We start from the raw sequence: 17,569 nt of genomic DNA, 5'->3' as shown, positions 1-17,569 counted from the left end.
CCTAACATCAAGATCGAGCCTGGTCCTTGGAGCTATGAGACAGCAGGACCAATTGTTGTATCACCAGGCTGCCCCAGTGGGCTGTAGGAATTTTAACTTAGCCCAGAAATTACAAAACCCTTGCAGTAGGAGCCAATAGAAAGTAACCCGCAAGTAACATGAAGGTAGTTGCTGATCCTGTGAAATAGCTCCAGCAAGGGACCTTCCTGTTGTTGAGTAAATGCTCAGTTGTGTGCGGGTTAAGAGAAGGAGCACTAAATTCTGGTTTTACACTCATTCAGAGTGTTCCAGATGAACTGATGTCTCGATATGCTTGCTCTGCATACTTCAGTAGATGTCATTGTTGCATGCACTGACTCCATTATCGATATGGTTCATGGTGTTCCTCGCACTCCAAAGGACTTGGCTAACTTTGGTTCTCATGGCGGAACCAAGTTAGTAGCTAAAGGTTAGGCTGGAGTAAACTTTAATTTATATAGCATGTAAATACAATTACAGTGAATTCCGGTTAACTGGGACACATAGAAACGTCTACATTTTGGCCCAATTAAGCGGCTGCCCCAATTATCCAAAATCTCATAGAAATAGTTAGAAAGATATAAGAAGACAATCTACTGTTTAATTGGGTAACAAATTATGCATTTGAATGAAATACAGAACAAATTAGAACACTTCGAATACTACCGCTGGTTGACGATGACAGGAAACCTGTGCAGGAGAGTTTTTAAAGTCATTGCACTGGGGCAGTTCCACTCTTAACCTCAGATGTTCGGGTCCACTGGTATGAGTAGATTCACAACTGGGGTCTTCCCTGGTTACAGTGGATGACCCTGGCTGCTTCTGTACCTCGTCATGCACTTTGTTCTCCATGGAACATTGCAGAACTGACTTCCTGGCTGTTGGATCTCACTGTAGATCTCACCCACGCAGTCTGCTGGAGCCGACTTTGCGTGCTGCGACAGGCATGTCCCTATCCTACTGAGGTATGAGACCCCTAGCAACCCTCTCCTGGTTTTAGCCTGCCTGTCGATGCAGCGAACCGCGGTGTGGCCACCATCATATGCAAACAGCTACTTGGAGCGACAGGTAAGAGCTAAGTGTCCAGTGGGGACAAAAGGTAACATTCAAGATGATTGTCAATACCTTGAAAGTCTTCGTAGTTCCTAACTTGTTGAAGTAGTGAAATTGGTTCGTTTTCACTCCTGGCCATTTCTGGCATCTCCATGCCTCAGTGCTTGAAAACACAGTGAGCAAGACAGTTCTGAATTGCCCTTCTACTTATTTCTCACCAACTATCAGTAAAAAAGATAACTCAAGTTTGAACACAAACACATGCAAATTATGCTATCTAAATTCTGTTCACTCTAAGCACGGTGTATCCTCTAACTGCCACAGGAGTGCACGCAACTGACACAAGCTAGAACTTGTTCAGCAAGTCTCCTGCCCCAATTAAGCGTCATAGTGTCCAAAATAAATGAATGGAATCCTGGCAATTTTCTTGATTAGCTTTTGTGCTTTAAGAGTTGTCCAAAATAAGCAGCTGCCCTTATTAATCTATGGCTCAATTAACTGGAATACACTGTATTACAAATAAATTAGAGTGCAGGCTTGTTGTGATGCCTGAGAGCTCTTACACCCACTATGAAGTATGTGGTTAACATCTTTATTAGAAATGATGAGAAAACGATGGATAAGTACAATATAAAATTGAATCATAAATCCATTGAAATGTTCTTTGAAATGGAACTGCAAATATGTTTTGTAGTGAAGAAATTTATAAACAAATGATTATGTTTCCTATGGTCTGCAGATGATCTTTAGTTCATTTGTATTTGAGCCTAAATCTTTCTAAGTTGATTTAAATGCTCAGTTTGTTGGGTAATTTTGATTGAACAGTTTGGCATTTTAGAGTACTGCAGAAAAGCAGCTCACACAGTTTCTAATGATAAGGTGCTCATTGATGAACCTTGTAAAGATATGTGAGATTTTTATTACAATGTCCCATTTTATATTACATGATTGATTGGGCATTTAATACCATCTTGTTCTACTATCACTTATTTTTGGAATCAATTGATTTGTTTCTACTCACACTACGCAGAGCTGCATGGGGAAAGCAGTCAGCCTTAAGTAACCTTATCTTAACTTCATTTTGCTTTGTAGGCATTTCTCAGTTGTGCAATAGATGTTTTACCTCAGTTTAGCTTTCTCTGTTAATAACACTTACTTGCCACCATTGTGGACTACCATTATTAACCCATAAGTCTAATTACCACCCACTGCTCTAAATATTAATTTCCTTCACTACTGGCGCTCAGTGTTTAGAGTGTAACTGTAGCAAACTGCACTGTAGTTACCTAGGCTACTCCAGAGGAATATCCCAAGCTCAGTATCTCCACCACGAGGAACAGCAAGGGCAGTGAGTGTACGATGATGCTAATACTTGCAGGTTTCCCTCCGTGTTGCATGTTGACAAAGAAGTAAGATTGCTGTTCCTTCATGATTGTTGGGTCTAAATTCTAGAATCCGTACTCCACAGGGAGGGGAAGGGGGTGTACTTTCATCAGAAGGACTGCGGTGGTTCAGTAAGTGGACTCACCTTCTCAAGTGCAGTTAGAGATGGGCAGTAAATGCTGATCTTACCTTGAACATAAATCCAGTGAAAATGGATTCAGATTGGTCACTTCCTTTCCTAGATAAGCAACTGTTGAACAGAGGAGAAAGTGGGAAACAAAACAAAACTGCAGATGATGGAAATCCAAAGTAAAAGTAGAAAACACTGGAAATACTCAGCAGGTCAGGCTGTATATGTGGGAAATAAAACAGCGTTAAAGTTTTGTCAGAACTGGGAAGGAGCAAAGAGAAGCTTGCAAGGCTGGAGGGAGGGTACTGCAGTTGGGGCGGGGGTGTCTCTGATGGGGTAAAGTCATGGTAAGCATGGGGATTAACTGTAAACAAGGTTATCAAATCAGCACGAATGGGAGTGGTTAGGGAGTGAGGGCATAGGCAAAGGAACCTAGTGAAAAATGTAGAACCTGCAAAATGTAGAGCTGGTTAATGTCAGGCCACTGTGTCCTCCACTTTCAGAGACAGATATTGCCTTGCCAATGTCAGATGGACAATTTACGACAGGTTACCTGAAATTGTAAAATTCAATGTTGATTGCAAAGTGCTCAGACAGAAGATGAGCTGCTGTGCCTCGAGCTTGTGTTGAGTTTCGCTGTTGTGCTACAGGAGGCCACAGACTGATATTTCAGGGTGGAAGTGGGATGAGAGTAAACAGGAAATGTGATTCTGTTTATAATTACTGTTCTATAGCTTTTGCTGAGTACGCCCGCTGAAAAAGAATCTCAGGGTTGTGTGTGGTGACGTGTATGTACTCTGATAATAAATTTTACTTTGAACTCTGAAAAGTCGTCCCTGTGGATTGAACACAGGTATACTGCAAAGTGGTCACCAAATCTCCAGCGTAGAAGAAACCACTCTGTGAGCACGGAAAGCAATACAGGCCTTCCATTTTCACACATCAGTCGATTTGGTCCATAAGTGAGAAAATCACACAAAAATCACTCAGTAATATAACTGTAATTCTCTGAAGGTGGCAGGAATTGAGGAGAGCATTCTATTGAATGCAGAGGCTGGTGAGGGTGAGGACCAAGAAAATATATCCTTATTCTTAACCAATGGAGTCAGGCTGACAGAAGAGTTGCAGGAGATGGATGAGATACCCACAGGAGCTTTGTTCACAATGGTAGAGGGAAAGCAATGGTCAGGGAGAAGGAACACATTTCAGAGGCAGATGTATGGAAATTTTAATCTTTGAAACAAATACAAATGGAGACAGAGAAATTGGAAGAAAAGAATAGAGTCCTTACAGGAGGCTGGGTGGAAAGAAAAATAATAGCTTTGGGACTTAGTAGGATTGAAGTCGATTATTAAGGATGAGGTGCCAGGGCACTTGGAGGCACATGATAAAATAGGCTGTAATCAGCATGGTTTCCTTAAGGGAAAAGCTTGCCTGACAAATCTGTTGGAATTCTTTGAAGAAATTACAAGCAAGATAGACAAAGGAGAATTGGTTGATGTTGTACACCTGGATTTTCAGAAGGCCTTTGACAAGGTATCACATATGAGACTACTTAACAAACTATGAGCCCATGGTATTACAGGAAAGAATTCTAGCATGTAAAAAGCAGTGGCTGATTGACAGGAGGCAAAGAGTGGGAATAAAGTGAGCCTTTCTGGCTGGCTGTCTGTGACTAGTGGTGTTCCACAGGGGTCTGTGTTGGGAATGATTCTGTCTGTCAGTGATTTGGATGATGGAATTGGTGGCTTTGTTGCAAAGTTTGCAGATGATATGAAGATAAGTGGGGGCAGGCAGTTTTGAAGAAATAGAGAGACTACAGAAGGACTTAGACAGCGTAGGAGAAAGGGCAAAGAAATGGCAGATGGAATACAGTGACAGGAAGTGTATAGTCTTGCACTTTGGTAGAAGAAATGAAAGGGCTGATTTTCCAAATGGAGAGGAGATACAAACTTGGGAGTCCTTGTGCAGGACTCTCTAAAGATTAATTTGCAAATTGAGTCTGTGATGAGGAAGGCAAATGTGATATTAGCATTCATTTCAAGATGACTAGAATTAAAAAAGCAAGGAGGTAATGCTGAAACTTTATAAGGCACTGGTGAGGCCTTACTTGTGTATTGTGAGCAGGTTTGGGCCCCTTGTCTTAGAAAGGATGTGCTGAAACTGGAGAGGGTACAAAGGAGGTTCACGAAAATGATTCTAGGATTGAATGGCTTGTCATATGAAGAGCGTATGATGGCTCTGGGTCTGTATTTACTAGAATTCAGAAGGATGAGGGCTGACCTCATTGAAACCTATAGAATGGTGAAAGGTTTTGATAGAGTAGATATGGAGAGAATGTTTCCTGTGGTAGTAGAGTCTAAGACCTGAGGACGCAGCCTCAGAAAAGCGGGGTATCCTTTTAGAACTGAGATGAGGAAGAATTTCCTTAGCCATAGCGTGGTGAATCTGTGGAATTCTTTGCCACAGGCAACTGTGGAGGCTCAGTCTTTATGTACATTTAAGGCAGAGGTTGGTAGACTCTTGATTAGTCAGAGCATGAAGGGATATGGGGAAAAAGCAAGAGATTGGGGCTGAGAGGTAAAATGGATCAGCCATGATGAAATGGCGGAGCAGGCTTGATGGGTCAAAATGGCCTAAGTCTGCTCCTATACCGTATGGTCTTATGTAATGGATACTTGTAGCTAGCCTCGCTCCTGAGATGGAAACAGAGACATCTAGAGAATGTAGAGAAGAATCAGAGATAGATCATGTGAAGGCAAGAGTAGGGATGAAGCTAATATCTAAAGTAATAAAATTGTCGAGTTCTACATGTTCAGTTGCAGCATCAGTATAGACATGTATGTACAAGAAAAACAGTTGAAGGAGTGGGCCTGGGTAGAATTGAAACAAAGACCATTTCACATACTCCACAAAATTATTGGTATGGCCTGGTCCCATACGAGTGCCCATTGCTACTACACCTATGGCCTGGAGAAAGTGAGTGGAGTTGTAAGAGAGATTATTCAATAGGAGAACATATCCAGCCAGGCAAATGGATGTGCTGATAGAATGGAACTGGTTGGATCTCTGCTAAATCATGCCTTATGAGAATAGGTTGAGTGATCTTGGCCTTTTCTCCTTGGAGCGACGGAGGATGAGAGGTGACCAGATAGAGGTGTATAAGATGATGAGAGGCATTGATTGTGTGGATAGTCAGAGACTTTTTCTCAGGGCTGAAATGGCTAACACAAGAGGGCATGGTTTTAAGGTGCTTGGAAGTAGGTACAGAGGGGATGTCAGGGTTAAGTTTTTTATGCAGATTGGTGAGTGCGTGAAATGGGATGCTGGCGACTGTGGTGGAAATGGATACAATAGGATCTTTTAAGAGACTCCTGGACAGGTACATGGAGCTTAGAAAAATGGAGCACTATGGGTAACCTGAGGTAATTTCTAAAATAAGTACATGTTTGGCACAGCTTTGTGGGCCGAAGGGCCTGTATTGTGCTGTAGTTTTTCTGTGTTCCTGTGTTTAAAGTGAGATGTGAGGAACCCTCAAACCATCAAGATTTAGGATGGATACGTAAAGGGTTTGTACAGTCATGGTAGAGATAATTCTGCTGGGATCAAGCAAATGCAAATGTTCAAAGAGACAGAGACCATCAAAAGAGTTATGGATATTAATGTGAAAGGACTGGACAAAAGAGCACCAGTGTCAAGGTAGGAAGACATAAGTCTGGTGGGGCAAGAGCAGGCTGGAACAATGGATCTACCAAAGCAGTTCTGCCTGTGGATTTTGGGCAAAGATAGAATGGGCTGTGCAGGACCGGGGCACTTTAAGATAGGAAAAGAAAACTTGGGAAGGGGAATGTCAGAAGCCTCTTTGATGCTTTTGGATAGGCCTGTAAGTGGACATCTAAAAAACTGGAGGTCATTGTAGGACGTGAACTCCATGTTATCCGCAGGTATATGGTGAAATAAAACTTTCATAAATGACTGCTCCATAAAAGAGACTCAAGTGACTTTTTATTTTTGTGACAAAGATGGAGCTCTATCATATGATTTTTGCAGAACCTTTTGAAACCTTCTGAACACCTTAGCAGACATTGAACAGTTTACTATTTTGAACATTTTAGACTTCATTCCATTTTGTTTGTCTTGACCTTGTTTTCATTATATCACTTGTTTTTTTTCTATTCTTGTTCCATTTGTATAAAATACTTTCAAGTGAGTCCTAAGGATTACTAAACTAAATAACTAAAATCATTGTCATGAGACTTTAGAATACATTTACATCTCTAAATCTATTCACCCTAATGTTTAAATGTTAGATAAATTCCAGTAAAAGTAACTGAAGATGCTTAATTAGTAACTAACCTGTTCACCTAGAATCATTAAATACATTACAACCTAAAACCAAATTTAAGTCTCCCATCCATAACTCATTTTCCCTTTACTCCTAAACCCAGCCAGTGTTTTCGTGCAAACAGGCCGCCGTAACTTCTCCAGAAGTACGGCGGAGAGGGACCAGCTCCGAGGAAATCCCCAGCCAGTGTTTCCAGCATTCCGTAAGTTACTCTTTAAAATTTAGGTTTCACATTTTATCAAATGCAGTACATGCTGATTCTGATAATTATTTCCAATGACTTTTCTGCATTTTCAAAAATAGGCTAACAGGCACATCAGTTCATCTCTTTATAAAACATGGATCAAATGTGACCTTCCTGCCTACTCAATCCCTGAATACTTTTTTATTCATGAAACATGAACCTCACGACATTAAGCTTATTGCCCTAGGTTTGAATAACTCCAGACAATGATAAGACAGTAGAATTCATTTCTTTTTGGAAATAAATAAATATTTTGTTAATTTTGAAACTCAACAACCCAGTTCCAGAGCTTAGAACTAGGGAAATTGGCTTCAGACTATTTGCCCTTCCAAACCTACGAATTGCTTATGTATCAGTGAGAAGACCTTCAGTTTGTATGACACAGAATGTAATCAGCTAAAGTTTATGTATTGTTATTTACAGCAGTTTTGCTAACACAAAAGTGAACTATTTATTCCTAAATTTATTTGTTTTGTTAACCTATCCTTAGAATATGCTAGTATATTATCTCCTATCCAAAATACTTTAATCTTGCATAACAATCTCTGATGTGTCACATTATTAAGTGTTTTCTGAAAGAGGAAATGCACTGTATCGTTATCTATATGGCTAGTTAAAGATATTTGTAATAGTTTGTCAAATTTTTTCTTTAACCAAATTGTTATTATTTTGTGTCCTGATGCAAGAATCCTAATAACAAGTTCAAGAATTTTGCCTGTTTTTTCTCTCTCTCCTTTCTTGAACATTTCTTTCACATTTCAAATTTTACAATCCACAGTGAACCATCGTAAAATATGGGGAAATGCAACAGTTAAAACATTTATCATCTCCATAGCACCCTCTTTTAAAATTACGGGCCAGCCTTCTACTCCAAGGGTTTAATCAGCTTTTATTCTCAGTAATTTCCCTTGTACAAATGTACATTTTGTTTAGTAACACTAAATTCCTCTCACTCATAAAACTGTTTCGGACTATTTTAGATACGATTTTTGTACTTTCTGCCTTTTCTATTGTTTCTAAAAGTCTCTAGTGATCAGAGACATTTCCAGACCGATATAGAGCTTTTACAAAATTAAGCAATATAAAGAAACAAAAAATATAATTTGAAACCACATTAAAATTATGCAAATTAATTAAAACAATGGTATTAATTAAAATATACTAAATAAACTTAATTTGCATTTTGTGAAGTTTTGAGACCCCATTCACTTGAAAAAGAATTTCAGGATGTATACTGTATACATTTCTCTGACATTAAATGTACCGGTTGAAAAGGGCTACATTAGACGTGCTTTGACTAGTGTGAAGCAGCTGAACCTGACATGAAGTATGTCAGGCCACACTGCCTATTATATAATAGAATAACCTTGCCCATTCCCCTCCCACTGCAACCAAGACTTTGTAGTGTCCAGGACAGGAGTGTTCAAGGACATCTTCAATGTCTCACTGCTACAGTCAGAGGTTTCCACCTGCTTCAAAAGGATGACAATCATACCAGTGCCCAAGAAGAGCAGGGTGTGCTTAATTGGTAGCTATGACTATTGTTCAGTGGCACTCACATCTGTGGTGATGAAGTGGTTAGAGGGATTAGTCATGGCTAGAATCATCTCCTGCTGAAGCAAGGACCTGGAGCCGCGCCAATTTGCCGATCACCACAGTAGGTCTGCAGCAGATGAAATCTCACTGGCTTTCCGCTTGGCCTTGTGTCACCTGGACAACAGCAATACCTATGTCAGGCTGCTGTTTATTGACTACAGCTTAGCATTTAACACAATCATTTCTAATCAACAAGCTCCAAAGCCTGTCCCTTTGTACCTTCCTCTGCAACTGGCTTCCTCATTGGGAGACCATAGTCAGTGTGCATCAGGAATAACATCTCCTCATCACTGACAGTCACTGAAGTGGTACACTTCAAGGAAGTGTGCTTAGCTCACTGCTCTGCTCTCTCTACACCCACAATTGTGCGGTTCTGCACAGTTCAATCACCATCTATACAGTAAATTTGCCGCCGGCACAACTATTGTTAACAGAATTTCAGATGGCGATGAGGAGGCCTGCAGGAGCAAGATACATCAGCTGGTTGAGTGGATTCGCAGCACAACATTGCACTCAACGTTATACGAGTAAGGAATTGGTTGTGGACTTCAGGAAGGAGAAGTCGAAGAAACCAGTCCCCATCGAGGGATCGGAAGTGGAAAGAGTGAGCAATTTCAAATTCCTTAATGATAGCATCTCTGAGGATCTATCCTGGGCCCAACATATTGATACATTTACAGAGAAATCACAGCAATGGCTGTATTTCACTAGGAGTTTGAGGAGATTTGGTATGTCACTGTAGACACTTGCAAATTTCTACAGATGTACCATGGAGAGCATTCTAACTTGTCGCGACATGTCTGGTATGGAGGGGCCACTGCACAGGGTCAGAAAAAGCTGCAGAAAGTTGTAAATTCTGCCAGCTGTATCAAAGGCACTAGGCTCTCCAGCATCCAGGACATCTTCAAAAGGCTTTGTCTCAAAAAGGTGGCATCCAGAACATGCCCTCTTCTCATTGCTACCGTCAAGGAGGAGGTACATGAGCCTGATAACACACGCTCGATGTTTCAGGAACAGCTTCTTCCCCTCTCCCATTGGTTTTCTGAATGAACAAGGAACCCATGAATACTACCTCAGTAACTTTTTTCCCCCTCTTTTTTCTGTAATTTATTTTTTATATACTTATTATATTATATTTTTATTATGTAGTGCAATGTACTCTGCCAGAAAACAACAAATTTCGCAACATATGCCAATGATATTAAAGCTGATTCTGGGGAGCACGGGAGTGGTGGTAAGATGGCTAGTTAACATGCTAAAATAAATAAATTAAACCTACTTTCAAAATAGTAGAGCAAGAAATGTAGGAAAATCTTAAGTACCTTTTTTTATGGAGCCACCAGCTAAATCTGCATGGTCTAGTGCACCATCTCTCTGTGTAACTGTTCAACCTAGTTTATTGTATAAAAACTTACATTATATCACCCTTGTTTTTTTTAAGAAGGAAAGTATTGAATCAAATTCAGTCATTCATGATATTTATTATTACTTCTCAGTTCTGATATCAATGTTGCAAGTTTAATTTAGTTGAATGGACTTAAATCAAAAGCTGCATTTGCCAATCAGTGCAAATGGAATCTACACATTAATCAAAACTTAGAATTTGATATTGATGTCATATGAAGGGAAGAGTATTCTATATCAGTATTCTAGGTTCTCTGTGTTTGACAATATGGTAATCAGAATTTTACTACGTTGCCTAGTTTCTAATTATATTTTGATTCATGACGACTCATGATTTCATGTCAAAAAAGCCAACTAAAAATACAGGAAATTTTCTATTCATTCAACATCTAAATGTCCTGGAGTTGAATAGTTTGATAACAATTTTGTACTTATTAGTATGTGAAAAAATTAAATTTGGAGAAAGTTTGTGGGGAAAAACATCAGATTTAGAGAAAGTTTGTGAAAATTTCGCTGTTAATTTGCCAAGAATCTATTTCTGACAATAGAATAACTACAGAGGTTTATGCTACTGGGTATTATTGAATTCACCCAATCAATCTTCTCTGGGTTCAGTGAGGGGGGAACGGACTTATGTGGTGTATGTAGATTAACCCTACATTTGAAACAGTGGGTACAATAACTTACTGAGGAAAATTTTAAGCCTTTATAGGATATAATCTTTTGAAAGATTGTGACTATTTGTCTTTTACCTTTTAAGGATTCTTCGGGAGCTACAGCTTTCATAGGGTTCACTGCCACAGGTTTTGTCGTGTTCCAAGGGAATAAACGGATCCACCTCCTAAAATGGTAAACATTACTAGCTTCTATCTGGGGGTTGAAGAACATTTTAATTAGCAATACCTGTATTTATATCTGTATCTATTTCACTTGAGTATGACATTGTTTTATATTTTGCTGCCAATAAGGTGAACCAAAATCCCCTTGTGCTACTGGGGTTTGTATTGTAAGAAATGTTTTATCTGTGGCATAATTGTGGTGTAACAGGTCATGAAGCCAAAACCTTTTATATGTACAAGGAATTCAGTTGGCATTATACCCACATAAATGGATCTGGGATTTATTTTCCACTTCATGATAAGTGGTTTTATTGGCAAATATTTTTTCATATCTCCTTGTATTGATATTAAACATAAGGGTCATTGATTGCAGGGCATTCCCAGTTTAGATACATCATTAGACTACCCTGACACCATCGAACCACAGGCTCTCAGATCAGGTTATGGTACCGTTTGGGTTGGATGAAGAATGAGCTGAATCTCAGCGTTGTGGTTGCCAAAGGAAATAATACATTTGGCAATGAGTGGACAAGTGAAAGGATTATCATTCTTTTAAAATGAGAAATAAGTGGAGTTACAATTGAGATGTTTAAGGTGAATAAAGAGTTTGATACAGCTGAGAAAGCAACTGTTTTCTCTGGTGAATACGTTTAGAACATCATCCTAAAGTTAGTGTTACGAGAATACACATAAAATTAAGATGTTTGCTGGCCTGGGCTAGCATCAGTGGCATCAGCAGTTGGTCTGCCACCTGCCCTCAGGGGAAGGAGAGGTAAGGAACAATGGAGCAGCGTCTGGAGATGTGTAATGAAGGGATGTGGGAGGAAGAGCTGTCTGGAGCGGCTCCCCCCTTTGAACCCTGAACTGTTTGAAGTGATGGACAGGCGATACCCCAGCAGGGGGATAAAAAGGGACAGGTTCGCTAAGACAGACACACACGCCACCCGAGGTAACGAGACCCTGGAAGCGGTGCGCTTCTCACGAGTGGGTGAGAAGTGCCAGACAACGACAAGGGTGGAAAGGTACGATCAGCGGGAACCCGGTGTGTGTCCGCCCTTGCCTGGGTGCCGGGTTCACTGCAGAGGATCGACCGCATCTGGAGGAGGGGTCACAGTCGGTGACCTCAGGTGACATCACCAAGGACCTGCCCAAATGCTGTTTGTGAGCCATCTCGCTGGTCTGTGAGTGAAGCTGTGCTGAATGATCAGTTGTTCCTATTCTATGTCTCTCTTCCCCACCTTGTCCATCGCCATGACAACGATTACTGCGAACTGAACTACTAAACTGGACTGAACTTTGAGTCATTTTGAAATTGGTCATTTACCCCTAGACAACGATAGAGCTTGATTGATGCTGTTATCTTAATTCTGTGCACATGTGTGGTTATCATTGTTGAATTGTTGCATTTATTATCCTTTCGATTACTGTGTTGCTTGTTTCTTTAATAAAACTTTCTTAGTTCTAGTACTCCAGACTCCAACTGAGTGATCCATTTCTGCTGGTTTGGCAACCCAGTTACGGGGTACGTAACATAAGTGGGGTTCTCGTCCGCGATTTTGAACGCTAAATTTGGGACGGAGTAAATTGATTGGGTTAAAATTCCCGAAAGAAAGAAAAGACAAACAGCAGAAATGGAGGTTGAGGAATTTATAAAGGCGCCGACCTTGGAGGCATTAGAGGATGCCAGGAAATCGGAATTGATAGCTGTGGCCAAACGGGTGAATCTTGCTAAGGTGAAGTCGACAATGAGGAGAGAGGAGATACACAGAGCTATTGTAGAGCACTATGTATCTAAAGGTGTGTTTCCCCAAGGTGAGCTGGGGGTGGTGTCTATTGAAAAACCTGCTGGAGACGCGGTACAGGTACAGCTTGAAAAACTGAGACTCGAGCACGAGTTCCGGGTACGGCAGTTAGAACACGAAGAGAAGCAGTTAGAAAGGCAGGAGAAAGAGAGAGAGTTAGAAAGGCAGGAGAAAGAGAGAGAGTTAGAAAGGCAGGAGAAAGAGAGAGAGTTAGAAAGGCAGGAGAGGGACAGACAGTTGGAGAGAGAAGAGAGAGAGAGGGACAGACAGTTGGAGAGAGAGGAGAAACAGAGGGAAAGGGAATTTGAGCTGGAGAAGTTAAAGATAAGGGCCGAGCAGGGGCTCGTGCCGAACCAAGGTGGAGGGTTCCGGGCGACCCAGGAGGTTAGGCTGGTTCCCCCATTTGACGATACCGATGTGGATCGGTACTTTCTCCACTTCGAAAAAGTAGCTATAAGTCAGGACTGGCCGAGGGATAAGTGGGTTGTCTTACTTCAGAGTGTACTGAAAGGGAAGGCCCAACAAGCTTACTCCGCTTTATCCGCGGAAGATGCCCAGAAGTATGAGGTGGTGAAGGAGGCCATCCTCAGGATTTATGAGTTGGTCCCGGAGGCATACCGGCAGAGGTTCCGGAATGCGAGGAAGCGGTGGGACCGCACGTATTTGGAGTTTGCTCGCGAGATGCAAACATATTGTGAGCGTTGGTGCGCCTCGAAGGGGGTAGAGGGGGATTATGACAGACTGCTGCAACTGATTCTGATTGAGCAGTTTAAAGGTTGTGTCCCTGAGGGTATGAGACCCTACCTCGATGAGAAAGAGGCAGCCACGTTAGCCGCAACTGCTAAGTTAGCGGATGAGTATGCGTTGACGCATAAAATGAAGGTTGCCCCGAGTAAAGGCTACCAGAAGGGTAGTCAGGACGGCGGGGAGAGTCCGCCGGAAAAGTCAGAAAGTAAGCCGGGGACTAGTGAAAAGGATAAGGTAGACCGGGAGCAGCCTGGTAGGAAGTCTCCTGGGGTCGTCTGTTATAATTGTGGGAAAGTCGGACACTTTGCGTCCAGGTGCTTTGCCCCAAGGAAGGAGACGGGGAAAGGAAAAGCGGAAATTTTGAATGGCTGTATTGAGCTGTTAAGCGAACCGCTAGGGAAGGACAGGTCTGAAAAAGTCCAGGAAGGGCGCGAGAGGTTTATCTCGGCCGGACTGGTGTCAATGAAAAAAAGGTTAAAACCAGTTCCAGTGCGGATCTGGAGAGACACGGGAGCGTGTCAGTCACTAATACTGAAGAGTGTATTAGAGTTTAGCTCAGAGACCCAGACTGGGGAGGTAGAGGTCAAAGGTGTTGGGGAAGGGACAGAGTCAGTCCCTTTGCACCAGATACATTTACAGAGCAACCTGGTCTCTGGACTAGTCACGATTGGGGTGAGGTCCGAATTACCGATGAAAGACGTGGAAGTCTTGCTCGGTAATGACATCGCCGGAGGAATCGTGTTCCCAGTCGTGAGATTGACGGGTCAGCCTGCCAGCATGGAGGCCCCGCCCGCGATGGTGAACTTGGCTGAAACATTTCTGCCAACCTTGTATGAGACAGGGTGTAGTGAGATAAGAGGTAGTGAGGGAGCTGGGACGGACGTAGCAGTAGCCAGGAAAGAATTTGTGCAGACGCAGGAGCGAGACGAGGGGCTGATGGTTTTGGCCGAGACCGCTCTCTCTGACACAGCCTTGACAAGCTATTGTGCGGACGAGGAAGTGCTAAGGAAGAAAGGGAAATCAAGTACAGCATCCGCAGATGAGGAGTGGGGGGTGGTGCAAAAGAGTTATGGGGATGAGGTTTTTAACATGGCCCACGAGGTACCCCCCGGTGGACATTTTGCGGTGCTGGAGGAAACAGTTGGTGGAATCATGAAAGAGAGTTACCGGCTGCCCAGGGGGAAAAATGTTATTGATCATGACCGACGCGAACTGAGACGGTCACCGGCTTTTGATATGCTAACAAACCTAGTCGGTGTTAGCGTGGAAATCAATGAAGCTAGGGGCCCCTTGCTAAGAGGAAAAAACCATTTTGAAAAGATTAGGATGGGATCGGTCAGATGGGAGAAGGCTATTGTTTTGGCCAGGTCTACTGATAAGGTCTCTCCCTTAATCCCCGAAGGAGTAATTAAACGACTCGCACCCATGTGTTTGATTGTCCCGAGGAAATGCAAAGAACTGGGACGTTGGGTTATGTCTGTTACAATAGGGCGGCCAAGTAAACAACACCCATATTTTTTGAGTAACTCAGTGACTAAAGGGCTGATGAACACAGAGGTGTGTATTGGCAATTTAACACGGCTGTCTGAAGCCAGCTTGATAGTGAACCTTGGAAAAAATGAATTCGGCCACACGAATGTCACTTACCTGGGAATTGTGGTGACACAGGGGCAGCTGGCAGTGATGCAAGCTACAGTGCAGGCTATCGCTGACCTCCCAACCCCGACAGACAAGAGGGCCCTCAGAAGGCTTTTGGAGATGGTGGGGTACTGCAGGAAGTTTTGCAATAACTCTGCGGTCAATACCCGTCCCCCTCCTACTAAGCCCTTGCGAGGGAAAATTGAGTCGGAATGGGACGACCCTTGTTGTTGTGGTCCGGGACAAAACCAAATGAGAGGTTACATTGGTCGCAATTCATCAGTGTTTTTGGCCACTATGAAGTTTGCTGAGTTGGAGCCTGGTCTAAGGGATTATTAATAACACGTGTAAAAGGAACAGAAAATGTGATGACTGTCTGTCAAGGTATTGACAGCTTCAAATTCTCTGTATTAGCTAAATAACTGTTAAAGATGTATATTGTGTATGTATCAGATAATGTAGTCATGTTTGTAATTTTTACCTCCCGGTAAAAATCCTTAAAGGGGGGAAGTGTTACGAGAATACACATAAAATTAAGATGTTTGCTGGCCTGGGCTAGCATCAGTGGCATCAGCAGTTGGTCTGCCACCTGCCCTCAGGGGAAGGAGAGATAAGGAACAATGGAGCAGCGTCTGGAGATGTGTAATGAAGGGATGTGGGAGGAAGAGCTGTCTGGAGTGGCTCCCCCCTTTGAACCCTGAACTGTTTGAAGTGATGGACAGGCGATACCCCAGCAGGGGGATAAAAAGGGACAGGTTCGCTAAGACAGACACACACGCCACCCGAGGTAACGAGACCCTGGAAGCGGTGCGCTTCTCACGAGTGGGTGAGAAGTACCGGACAACGACAAGGGTGGAAAGGTACGATCAGCGGGAACCCGGTGTGTGTCCGCCCTTGCCTGGGTGCCGGGTTCACTGCAGAGGATCGACCGCATCTGGAGGAGGGGTCACAGTCGGTGACCTCAGGTGACATCACCAAGGACCCGCCCAAATGCTGTTTGTGAGCCATCTCGCTGGTCTGTGAGTGAAGCTGTGCTGAATGATCAGTTGTTCCTATTCTATGTCTCTCTTCCCCACCTTGTCCATCGCCATGACAACGATTACTGCGAACTGAACTACTAAACTGGACTGAACTTTGAGTCATTTTGAAATTGGTCATTTACCCCTAGACAACGATAGAGCTTGATTGATGCTGTTATCTTAATTCTGTGCACATGTGTGGTTATCATTGTTGAATTGTTGCATTTATTATCCTTTCGATTACTGTGTTGCTTGTTTCTTTAATAAAACTTTCTTAGTTCTAGTACTCCAGACTCCAACTGAGTGATCCATTTCTGCTGGTTTGGCAACCCAGTTACGGGGTACGTAACATTAGGAATAAGCTGTTCTAGGTTAGTTAGAAAACCATTATTAAAAGGTTGGTGGGAATCTGCATTTCTTTCCCCATACAGCTGTTGATGCTGAATTAATTGCAAATTTCAAAACTTCTGTTCAACAATAGAGTTCTGTTACAATGTAAAGAGTGCTGATGAAATTAAGATAATAGTTAGGTGTATTCAAACTAAATGCAGAAAGTGTCTTGGGAAGGCCTGTACTGCTTTTATGTGGATTATGAAATACTGTACTGGAAAGTGTTGGAGGTCAGATAGTGATGCGTTTTGGCTCCTTATCCACTGATTGACTCAGCAGTGAATGAAACACCAGTTCCTGCTCATTCCAACATGAAGAGCTGAATACTTTGCATTTGGCCCCTTGGCTGTACATGAGCCATGGCAAGTGGATCTGGTTTGTCCCTATTCATTCAAATATGGCTTTGTCCCTCAGTGAACCTATAGATTACTTTTTAACTTACTCATTAATAGCAATGTACATAAGGTAAAGTGTTTCAATATATTAGCTTTCAGTTATTAAATGATATGGATTTTCTGAAACATTTATAAATAGCGGAAAATAGGAAAATCTACTAGCCTTCAGGTTTCTGAACAGTTTGTGAACCTCATTATTTATCTTTGCATATTTATTTTATAACTTTTAGTAGTTTTTATGTCTTGCACTTTATTGCTGACACAACAAAATTCATGGTATGCATTCGTGATACTAAATCTGATTCTGGGAAATGTTTTTGACAAACTAAACTATCTTTTAGAATGATCCCAGAATCGGGATCGACCTCTGGGATATTAGGAACTCTGCATCCCCATGGATATTGAGGGAGAAGCAAATGCATTGTGTGGTCTGGGCAACCATAATATGGTCTAGTGCAATGCATACAAAATGCTGGAAGAATTCAGCAGCTCAGGCAACATCTATGGAAATGAATACACAGTCGACATTTTCAGGCCAAGACCCTTCTTCAGGACTAGTGTTTTCT

At 42.2% G+C, this 17,569-nt stretch overlaps 1 protein-coding gene across 4 annotated transcripts in view; it reads left to right on the top strand.

Annotated features, from left to right (window-relative positions):
• frmd3 (FERM domain containing 3) overlaps positions 1 to 17,569 on the top strand; it is a 185,830-nt gene that overhangs the window by 126,184 nt on the left and 42,077 nt on the right. For 2 of the 4 annotated variants that reach the window (XM_063068800.1, XM_063068796.1), the window contains exons 8-10: positions 916 to 1,086; positions 7,033 to 7,131; positions 10,934 to 11,022. In XM_063068800.1, coding sequence (XP_062924870.1) covers positions 916 to 1,086; positions 7,033 to 7,131; positions 10,934 to 11,022 — 359 coding nt within the window. The remainder of the gene's footprint in view (positions 1 to 915; positions 1,087 to 7,032; positions 7,132 to 10,933; positions 11,023 to 17,569) is intronic. The other 2 variants (XM_063068798.1, XM_063068799.1) reach the window with 2 other exon arrangements.

The sequence above is a fragment of the Mobula hypostoma genome, chromosome 16 (assembly GCF_963921235.1).
Source record: "Mobula hypostoma chromosome 16, sMobHyp1.1, whole genome shotgun sequence".
Classification (NCBI taxonomy): Eukaryota; Metazoa; Chordata; class Chondrichthyes; order Myliobatiformes; family Myliobatidae; genus Mobula; species Mobula hypostoma.
This window is presented reverse-complemented; position numbering and strand designations above follow the sequence as displayed.